Source organism: Tribolium castaneum, chromosome 3 (assembly GCF_031307605.1).
Source record: "Tribolium castaneum strain GA2 chromosome 3, icTriCast1.1, whole genome shotgun sequence".
Classification (NCBI taxonomy): Eukaryota; Metazoa; Arthropoda; class Insecta; order Coleoptera; family Tenebrionidae; genus Tribolium; species Tribolium castaneum.
The window spans coordinates 8,318,806-8,330,637 of record NC_087396.1 but is presented as its reverse complement, the minus strand read 5'-3'; the positions used below and the strand labels follow the sequence as shown (position 1 = coordinate 8,330,637).

The following is an 11,832-nucleotide window of genomic DNA, read 5'->3' as shown; positions in this document are numbered from 1 at the left end:
GTTGATTTATGTTTGGGTTGGAGGTGGATTTTGAAATTTTTAATCATTGGGAGCCTTTGATTTTAAGCCCATTTGATTTAAACAAACAATACTTCAATTTGACCTGCGAAGGTAGAGGTCAAAACCAACATTAAATATGTTGATGTTTAGGCTTCATTCCCTAGTCGCTAATCACGCCTTTAACATTTTAAATAGCGTCTCCGACATTGTGAATCTTTATTAGAAAGAAAAAAAATATTAGAAAGAAGGAAAAAAATAATTTAATTGTAGAGAAAACACATAATTGTAGATTTGTTTTTGAGTTAAGGGATGGATTTAAAAAGCGGGGGGGTACAATTTAAAGTTCTAATTAAGGGGATGATGTAACCTAAAACGAAGATTAGCTAGTTTTAGACTCTCGTCTTCCAAGACGAATCTATATGTTCTTTATTTAAAGTAAATTGGCTTAAAATCAAAGGCTGCTAGGTACTACGACCAAAAATAAAATTAGCCCTAACTCAAAAACTCTCCATAAGCTATATTTTAGCTAATAAATATGAAAGTCTTTTAATATGAACAAAATAGCAATACGTATTTGTGCCAAACTGGCTTCAGGGGAGAAACGGCTTATTTTCGACTAAGTGTTGGTATACAAACGTTTCTCACGCAAGAACCTCCCTAAAGTGTGGCACCATATCTTTGGAATAGCCATGTTTATTACAATTTTCATTATTCTGTATTTATAATCTTCTCCAAGTCTTACAAACATATATATAAATACCCATGAAATTAAAAAGTGTACTCTCCGTGACGTATTCGCGCTCCGTCTGCCGATTGGCTAAAAGTTACAGCGCAACCATGTGTCTACCTTCGACCATATACCGTATGGTCGAAGGTCTCTACTGACCATCATGAGTCGGACTTGAGTTAGCTTGCGTATGCCTCGCTCAATGTGACCAACTGTTTGTATATAAAACTACTGTTAGGGATTTTTGCACATAGCACTTGGCATCAACATACAATTAGCAGGATTTTCATTGTGATTTTTGACGAAAACTAATAAATGCAAAAATAAGACAACATTTAAACAGTTGACCGCAAGCCATATGAACTTATCACGCAACCTACGTTCAGAAAGAGAAAACCACAGCAAACCACGACCAGAACAATTATTGAACACTTGTTACATTGCTCGAAAGATGTTTGAAAGGACTACATATCAGGGATGGTACAAAAGCCTCTAAAGGTTTGATTAATTTGATTAAATTATGCACTTGAAACAGGTGCCGATTGACACTGACAGTTCTCTCAGATAATTGTCAAAAAACTAGGTTGTCAACATTATCCAACTACATTACCCTGGTTTTTAGTGTAATTATTATAGCACTCCGTTGGATATTACGATATGCAAATAACGTATCGTAATGACCTCGGTACGAAACCTAAATAAAAAATACCAGTATAATACTATGGTACTAATACGGTAGGAAGAACCTAGTATTTTCTGTATTATTCCAACAGAGTCTCTGGAATTTAGTGAATTTTTGATCAAAAAATGCCAATACATGAGCAGGTAGGTAAGTAACGTATTTCGACTTAATTAATTTTGCACTTTTTTACATTTTTGCAACATATATTTCTAATTTATTCAAGAAGTTTTTCATTTAAAAATGTTTTTAAATTCATAGAAGATAAGACATTCTACACCTGATTTTACGATTTTACACTTTGTTTTGATTCAAAGATTTTCTTAATTTTTTTTATAAAGTAACGCGTTTTAAACCTAATTCAGTGATTCTTTATATGTAATTGGCAAAATTTTTAGAATTCGGCGAATTTCTCATCAAAAATCATTCTAGATCGAAAAAACGTAAGAAAAATATCGAAAAATATTTTTGTTTTAATGCCAGTCAATCTCACTGAAAAATGTTCCCAATGTAACAAAAAATTATGCATTCAATTTTGTTGTGGCAAAATATTTGTAATTTATAACTTTTTGTAATTTGCCGCCATTTTGATCCTCTAATAGGCATCTTAAAGCACGCAACATCAACAAGTGCGATGTCTTTATAGTCATTATTTAACGGAACATTAAAAAAACGTATTTTTGCTGACTTCACAAATCTCAAGGAGCATTATCATCCGTACTCTTGTTTTTTGATAAAATTTGTATAAATAAAAAATTTTAAATCAATTTTTCATTTTCAAAATTGCGACATTTTCAACCGTAACAAAACTCCTTAAATCGACTAAAATAACAATTTTTGTTTAAAAACGACAAACAGAAAGCAATTTACAAAAAATGATATAAAAAACTCGTTTCATAAGACCTTAAAGCATTCATGCTTTCAAAAAACTCGTGGCTAATGACTAATGAGTAATGTAATGCTAATGACACACGTTATTGAAGTTAAATTTTTACTTTAAGACTAGTCATATGAAACTTGTTTTTTAATTATACTATTATAAGTTCCTAAAAAGACACTAAATTTACAGGAAATGTTAAACTCAATTTTACACGATTACACTTTGTTTAAATAAAAATTAAATTTTTCGTTGAAATATGGAACCCTATTAATGGAAATTCATGAAATCACACATAATGGATTTAATTTTTGATTTTTTTTTAATTTTAATTTTTTTTAAATGTGAGTTTTTTTACTGGACAGCGCTCCTAAGTTCACAGCAAATAATACACTTCAGACCTACTTTAACCATTTTCTAATTGTTTTGGCAAAAACATTGTAATTGTGTAAGTACCAGGTGAGACAACCTTATCGCGCACCTAAGATAAAGATAATAATTTAAAAAAAAGTAATTTTTGACTCAAAACGCGTATTTACTTCAGGTAATTGTTTTCGAAATTAGCGAAAAAAAATACCAATCAAATCTCGAATTATATATATATATACATATATAAACCAAGTTTTAGCTTCTGGCGACAGTTGATGGATTTCATTGACACTTTGAAATAACAAATAACAAATAACTGCTACGACTTTATTTATTAACAAAAAATTTAATAAAAACCGAGAGTGGTCCATATCAGTGTAAAGGCTGATGTGTAAAACTTGAGGATTTTCATTTCGTTCGGAGTCGCGATTTACTTGGGTGCGCGAAAAGGTTGCCACACCCGGTATATCCTTAAAATATTCAGGGTGTTTTGTCATTTTTATTACAAATTAAGAAAGGTTATAAAACACTCAATTTTAGTACAAAAGTTTTCTATAAACATGTATCAGAAAATCCAAAAAACTATGAAATGGATTGGGATTTTTCCCCAATATTTTACTATTACAGATAAAATTATAAAATTTGGTAAAATTAATAAACTTTGTACACCAAATTGCATTAAGGGATCAAATGTGGAAATTTTTAATCAGGAGCACGCCAAATTGGGGCACTCCTTCGTCGTATCGTGTTTCAGACTTACATAGTTTAGAGATTTTTACTTTTGTATGGTAAATTGCAAAATTAACAAGAAATAATGTATTCGATTTTTTGTTTTGTTTTCGTAAAATACTCTAAATACTAATTTTCTATGTCACAAAAAAGTACTCAAATTCACAAAAAAATTCAATCTCAAATAATTACCTACCAACGATTTTTTATTTTGTTTTAGTAAATACTCAAAAAACGTATGTTTTTCATTTCATTAAAGGTATTATGTTAAACATGTTACTGTTTGTACACGGTGGGGCAAAAGTAATGTCATAGTTTGATTGTGTCATAATTTTTACAAATGGCGTCAAATCTCATTGTGCTTTGATACTTCTGTTCTTAAAAGATATTTATTCTTATTTTTAACAAAATGGCAGCCATTTTACATTGTAGTCCGAGAGGACACAGGCATCACAAAAGTTGCTTATTTAAGAAGTTGGTCCGGACTCGATTGCACACGATTGCTGAAAACTGATTCTTATGTAGAATTTCCAGCTGAATTTGAATCTGTAGGTCGCTTTTTACTCTGGAATTGCCTTTATTATGAAAAAGACGTTTTTCTGATAATTTTGAAAAACTAAAATTTCGCAAATTTTGTGTATATCGTCATATTTTCCTCCTGAATAAAGCTAGAAAATTCGTTTTTTTGACTAGATACCCCAATATATGTAGATTCTAACGTATATAAACAAGCTATATAAAAGAAGTCTAACGACACTGCGCCACGCTTGACCTAGCGAGCTTGGTCCAATGGTCCTGTAGCCTTTACAAAGGGGGATATGTCGTAATCTCCACCTCGCGCGCATAGTACAGTAATTTTAAATTGCCATAAATTGGTGAGTATTACAGATATCGAAATGATTCTTGCACCAAAAACTTATTGGAACTATTGGCATCATTTTATTCCGATTATGTAGGGGTCTATCTTTTAAAATAAAAAAAATCTCACATCTCGAAAATTTCACTACACAAATATGACACTTACATGAAAACTGTAGATTTTCTTACTTTTTTTTGCAAAATATAAAGCTACGTTGGAATCTACATTTATTGGGAAATCTAGCAAAAAAAATGTGCAATTCCAAATCAAAAAGCGACCTACAGATTCGAATTCAGCAGGAAATTTTACATGAGAATCAGTTTTGAGTAATAGTGTGCAGTCGGGTCCGGACGGCCATGTTGTATTTGGGTAGCTTGCTCCTGCACTATTGCACCTTTTATAAACCCATAAATAACTTACCGCAATCTTCTTCATCGCTGTTATCTCTGCAATCATCTTGTCCATCACACCTCCATTCCTTAAAAATGCAATGTCCGTTCTTGCACTTGAAACCATCATTGCATTCCATGGTATGGCTACAACCCAGCGCTTCATCTGACCCATCCAAGCAATCAGGTTCCCCATTGCACACCCATTCCAGTGGAATACACAACTTATCAGTACATTGCCATTGGTCCCTTGTACACGTGGAGTTCTTCTCAAGCTTTTTTTTAAACTCTTCACAATTTTCCTCATCGGAAAAGTCATCGCAGTCGTTTTCCAAGTCGCACACGAACGCAGAACTGATACATCGCGAGTTTTTGCAGCGAAAAAAATCCGGCGAAGCACAGTGAAACATATCTGAGAGAAAAAATTAACCAGTTTTTTGGGTAGAAAATTTGGATATAGTTACCGCAATCATGCTCATCGGAACCATCGCTGCAATCGGGATTACCGTCACATTGCATTTTCGAAGGGACGCATTCGAAATTTTGGCAGAAAAAATCGTTATCGGTGCAATTTGAGGCTTTAGAAGAGAGGAGAAAACCGTAGGCAGAAGCTAGAGCTCCTACGAGAACCAGGAGCTTGTACATGCTACGAAGTTAGGGTTTTTGAACGATTCAGTTTGAGAAAAATCGATTTTCTTACCTAAAGTGTGTGATCGATGTGTGCTTTGTAGTTGTTGAGATGGAAAAGAACGACGGGAGTCTTATCGGAACGCGATAAAAGAGCAAAAACAAAAATTTGCCGGATTGGGTTAGGTGGGGTATATTAAAATTGAGTACAAATGTATTATGATTAATTAAAGATGTGGTAAATGTGTTCCAAAAAAAACGGATTTTTGCATTTGTTCAATGATGCTTTTTGTTGGTAATCTCTTTTGCAACCTTTCTGGAACGCGATAGTAACTTTAAAATTATGCTTCTTTTCATGATTATGATCTTAAAAAAGTCTCGGTGAAGGCCCAAATACTAGGATATTAAAGCATATATTTCATATATTTTTGATTGAAATTGAGATAAAAGCAAGTTTTAGTAAATCAAGTGAAACAAGCAAAATAATATTGATATTATATGATATACATCACTATAGTTATTAATAAATAATAATACAACTGCGAAAACACAAGCTTAAAGTTCGGGGGCTGTCGGGTATGCAACGAGCGTCAGCGAGATAGACACCCCAGAACTAAGCGTTTTGGCATAAGTGTTATTTAATTTTTTTTGTTGGAACCAAACGTGTTTTAAATTAATTTTTTTTTAATTGTAATCTATTTTGCCTATTTCAAGCACGCAGCAGCGTGTTTAAATCCAACTTTCAAAGACGCGCGTTGTTTAAAGTGCTCATGGCAACATCAATGACCAAGAAACGTGAAGTATAAATGTCATCTTTTTAATGATTTTTTATTATATGATCAACAAGTCCATGACAACGAAAGGTATAGTGATCTCACATTCCATTATATACAATTTTTGTAATATTAATATCAGTATTTATGATTTCAAAGTGTATCAATAAAAAAATAACGTAAAGTATTCGTGGATAACTAGTCTTTAAAACAATTGCCCTATTTCGAGCATTCCGGCTACGCCGCCGCCGTCGTGTCCGAAAAATCGCACGTGCTTTAAAGACCACAATATTCGCTTATACTTTAATATAAAAAATTTTTGTTAATTGTTTTAAATTATTTTAGATTTTAAATTTAAACGTGTTTTAAATGAAATTTAAAATAGTGAAAACACGTTGATATGGGAACGTGTTTTGAAATTGTGTTTATAATCTAGGATTTAGATATTCAAAAGAAGGCTTAAAATGTTATATATATACATACGATTGAGCTCTATTTGATTGTTTACTATGCCTGTTTCCAAGACAATACGTGGTGTTTACTAGGCGTCAGTAAATTAGGCGTCGGTGGATAATTTAATTTTGTCGATGCCTTGGATGTAGCAACCAGTAACCATAACTAAAAATTGTTGCTATGAATACAAACTAATTATTAAACACTAAAGGACTTGTTTGCACAAAGGAAAGGAGGAAAACAGTGAAAATTATAAACAAAAATTTTGCAAAATGTTATACAGAAAAGTTGTTGTATTTGATGAGTTTTATTACGTGGTAAAATTAACACACGTATTTTTGATACCTATTTAGTGCTAACAGTACATTTTTAAGTTTAAGATTATAGAAAAGTTCAATTATAGAAAAAATAAATTGTGTTACACTAATTTCGATAACTTTGAAAACTTTTTTAAGCTTGAACATTCAGGACTTCTTTTCTTGGCTTCTCTTTTGCATGAAAACATCATACGTGTAACCAGAAATAAAAAAAATATTTTTTTAGTAAATTGTAAATGATGTTCTGCACATCCCACGAATGTTCGAATTTTTATGTCTCTTATTTTTTCGACAATCTCAAAAAATGTATTTCTTCTTACGCTTTGCTTCAAGTAATCAGCAATTATTGCTTCTACATTTTGAAGCAAAATTACAAGGCCCCTAGACGGAAATGTTCAGTATCCTCGGCTTCTCAAAATAATGTATGTGTTGAAGGATTCCACGCCCTCGCCAACAAGTTACTCAACACAGCCAGTGCATTGTTATTTTTTATATCGTCGTGCTATGAAACCGCAAACATATGAAAAGGCTTCCTCATTATCCTTGAATGAAAAAGACGCTGTAACTGAAGTGTTAAAATTTGTTTCGAATGCAGAATCTAGTTCTTGTTCCGATCAGTCAGCACGTTGGAAGGACCAGCAACTAAGGCATCCAACATGTAACCCCCTGTCACATTGCTGCCTCTTGGCAGTTTGACAAGCGAATACAAGGACAGTAAACGAAGTTGTGCAATTGTTTTTTGGGTTGCATCGCCTGATCGTCAGGCTCTTTATCTTATCTGAATCACCCTGTATATAATGCGCGGAACATCCAGAGCGACGACGGCGGTGAGTCCGCAAGGTCTCGAAGGTCCGCAAGCAACAGACGAACTACAATCCAAATCCACTTACTTAGAGGTATTTTTTATATTTTTTTGGATCATTCGGATTACGGTGATTCATTTGTTTATGTATTTAAGTATTTACAGAAATTACAAATTTCTAATAAATAATAATATGGTCGATGTGTCAATTAAATTACATCAATAAACGTATAAACTACATGGCAGTGAAGTTAACTTTTAATTTATTTTATACATTTGAAATTAAATGTAAATAAAAAGCGTTTAAAGTGAATACAAAAACACCGAGCGGTAATTCAGCCACTCGGAACACTCAAGTTTTAACAAAAATCGTTTTTTACATGTGTGAGTAATTACCAATTAAATATCAAGTGACTGACAAATGAAAACATAAAATTCTTTTTTTGGACGAGAGCTTTTCCCCGGACACATGAGCGTGAAATACCAATTAGTAGGCTTTATACTCGTAAGTTTAGCGAAAAATGCAGTCTGTTTATAGTCTCAATAGTTTCCTTCAATTTTATTGTTATTTAAGGCTTTGCTCTTGCTAAACTAATAAATATTTGCTCAGTTTAGTTTTCAAAACAAATTAATCAAATACATGATTGACCGAAATTCTTAAAAATGTCTGTTCTCATCCCCTATCGGTTTAACTTTCGCTACTTTCGCAACAAATTGTGAACGAATTCGCGAATCCTGCGACAACAGGACCATCTACTGACCCTGTGACCCACCAACCTTGCACTACCAGAACCTTCAACGGCATCCAGTTCAAGGGGCTCTTTCTTGCGCGCGAAAAAACAGGCAAGTTTAACGGACTTTGTGACAAAGCCCGTTTCTGCAAATAAATTAAGGCAGTTTGGTGTACAATAAGTAAGACTAATTGTAAAAGAATACCACCCATTTTCCATTGTGGATGAACTAGAGTTTAAGAAATTTGTTCAACTGCTTTGTCCTGTTTACTCACTTCCGATAAGAAAAACTGTGTCCAACAATTTACTGCAACAATTTTATTTGCAAACCTCATTTAAAGTTAATGTGGACTTAAAGGAATCTCGAGCTGTATGTTTACCAACAGATTTTTGCACATCAGTGAATAATGAAAATTTTACGGGTATCACCACTCATTACTTCAATTCGAACTTAGAAATGAAATCTGTACTCTTAGAATGTTTGTCTTTTTCTGAGCGACATATATCTGCAAATATTGTTGAACGTCTGAAGAATGTGGTCAAAGATTTTCCATTAGTGATTAAATTATTTGTGGTGTTACGGATAATGCCGCTAATGAGGTTGCTGCGTAAGTGGCGTCATATTCCATGCTTTGCACACAGCTTAAACCTTGTGGTGCATAAAGGACTTAAGGATCTTTCAAGTATTTTAGACAAGAACAAGAAGTTGCAACCCGCTGGAATTCAACGTATGAAATGCTCAGATGAATTTTACAAATTAAAAACGCAGTTGTTGCTACAATTGCAGTTTTGCAATGTAATTTGCAAAATTTGACAGCGGAGGAATGAGAAATCGTAGAAAAAACCGTAATTTTGATCAAAATGTTCGACGATGTAACCACTGAAACAAGTGCGGAGAAATTTGTTACAGTTTCTAAACTTCTACTTATTCTCCAAATCCTGAACAATAAAATTAACGAATATTGCAATGATTTAAAGTGCAAAGCATGGCAAAGAAATTTCAAGGATTATTGAGCGAATGGGAATGGGAATGAAATAATTGAACAATCCACTATTTTTGATCCACGTTTTAAGAAATTTGGATTCTCCAGTGTGGAAAAGTTTAATGACGCCGTTGAAATTTTAAGAAGTAAACTAATAAGAGCTACAAATTAAGTGAGGACGAACCTACCCACGAACTTGAGAAAGCTTCCACATCTCAAAATCAGCTAGGTGAAACTTCATTTTGGCAAGAGTTTGACCAAAAAGTCAAACAACATTGGACACCAGATAATTCAGAGTCAGCTGCCATCCTGGAGTTAGAGAAATATCTCCAAGAACCAGTTTTAAATAGGACGGTAGATCCGTTGCTGTGGTGGAAGCAAAGGAAAACAATTTACCCGAGACTTTTTCAAGTAGTGACAGGCAGGTATTAACTGCTAGGCGAAATCGTTTAAGTTCGTCCAAAGTGAACCAAATATTGTTCCTTATTCAGAACTTATAATTTTTATATTTAGGTCTATGTAGATGTTTCCGATGTTTTTTTATTTTTTAATTTGTTTAAACTATATTTTGTTCCTTAATAATTTATAATTTTTATAATTAAGTAAGTTTGTATGTTTCAGATATTTTTGTTATTTTTAACTGTAATTTTTGATTTTTCTTTTATTTTTATTTTTTTATTTTTGAATATTAATTAGTCTAAGAAAACTAATAATCAACTTTTTTTCTTTAACAATTTTTATATTTTAGTGTTAAACATTTTTATTATGTTATTATAATTTTGTACTTTGACTTTTTTTGTTATTTACCTAATGATTTCAATAAAAATATTATAATATCAACCTCATTTTTTTAATATCTACAAATAAGAGTCTAATTAGTGAAAACAGATTCTCCAGAAAATGGTAAGTATTGGAGTATTATAATTAAAGTTTTAAAACTCAAGCGCCAGTAAGGTTCTTTTTCCGTTGCTTTGCATGCTAAGTATGCAGCTAATTGTTTACAAATGCAACAAATAATGAATTGGAAACCTCGCCGTATCAGTATCTCAAAGACCATGAGGCATTGTTTGGCAGACGTCTCTTTCCACTTCTCCACTTTTATCGTGCTTCTTTCTATCAGATCATTTCACGTATTTCGGTCGTTCGCCGTTTACTAGTTCATTCAGATGATATTCGTTCGCTTAAACTAAGAGAAAAACTCGACAGAAACAAGAACGAAAAATTGTCGGTCGTAAATGAACTAGTTCGTTCACAGTTCGCGAAGTAGTTCGTTTAGTTCACATAACAGAATCGATCTTTTTTATTAGTTCGTTCGCGAACTACCCATCTCTAGTTCAAAGTTAGCTAACTGAACACGCCCTTCAGGCACATGAAACTCTTTTTGTGAAACAAGCCTATTTCTCAGACATTTAAAAAGGTGTGGAAAATCTGAACACAAAGAGGTTGTTGGATTTCCTGCATTAAACGCTTTCCACATCACCCTGTTCCATGTCGCTCCATCTGATGTAACTATATCAATGAAAAGTCCGGCCGATTCACATAGTAAAATGGCTTCCAAGACTAGCTTTGCCTGCAGTGCCCAAAACATTTCCTTTTGACAAAAAACAAACAAGGGTCTGTATATTCTGTTCAGCAAATGACTGGAACATTAAGACCAGAACATGGTCGCCTAACTGGAAGTTTATTTTTGTCAAAGTGTTTGCTGGCTGTTATTTTACATTCATCAATCATTAAAGTTCCGTGACGCTCATACTCTTGCATTTGACTTGTCTTCTCTTTGAGTAGAGTATATAGTAAAGGAAGCGGAAGAAATTTTTGACGTTTTTCTTAAATGAGCTTTGGGCTTTTTATTTTAATTAAAATGCAAGAGTAAATTCATTCTTTTTGATATCTTCGCACTTCCGGAGATCGGACAGATATATCAAAACAAGTTTTTACAACTAGCTTTTAATTCTCAGGTAACTTTTCAATAATGCTGTTACTATTTTTTTTTTGAACAACACTTTACTGCATCAATTTTTTTATTAAGGCAACAAAATCTTCGAGTGTATGTGGAATTTGCTCTGTTAATCGATAATTTCCATTACACAAATTTTTAGCGATGAACTCGATGAAGCATCTTCTACTAGGACGATTTAATCCATTTATAGTGGTTCATGTTTCAGACGACTAAAAGTCAAGCAGCCTTTATGAAAATAAACACTCCAGTTCAATGGCAAGAAATTCTTTAGAGTAATAAAATTTAAAAACTTTTCTTTCAAAGTATTCTTAATAGATAGGGTTCGGCGGATGCAGTTGCATGTAGGTCTCTTACTGTTTGATCGGGAAAATTTAGTACGGGATCATAACTGGTGGAAGGTACATTGGAAACAAGTGGTTTAGGGCAAGGGGAGGCAGTGACGGATCTGAAATTATCACTAATGAAAACAATTTTGGATAATTGAACACGAAATATGCCTTTTAGTAATTTAACTGTTTTTTTTTTTTGGTAGCTAATAACAGCTCTTGTTTGAGAAT

General features: G+C 33.0%; 1 protein-coding gene across 2 annotated transcripts in view; it reads right to left on the bottom strand.

Annotated features, from left to right (window-relative positions):
• The window catches only part of yl (yolkless), a 66,308-nt gene extending 60,830 nt beyond the window's left edge, over positions 1–5,478 (bottom strand). Inside the window, exons 1-3 of one of the 2 annotated variants that reach the window (XM_064355926.1) lie at positions 5,330–5,478; positions 5,094–5,275; positions 4,661–5,041 (exon numbers count right to left, since the gene is read on the bottom strand). In XM_064355926.1, coding sequence (XP_064211996.1) covers positions 4,661–5,041; positions 5,094–5,274 — 562 coding nt within the window. In that variant the 5' untranslated portion in view covers position 5,275; positions 5,330–5,478. The remainder of the gene's footprint in view (positions 1–4,660; positions 5,042–5,093; positions 5,276–5,329) is intronic. The other variant, XM_015982236.2, reaches the window with a different exon arrangement.
• Positions 5,479–11,832: the final 6,354 nt, after the last annotated feature.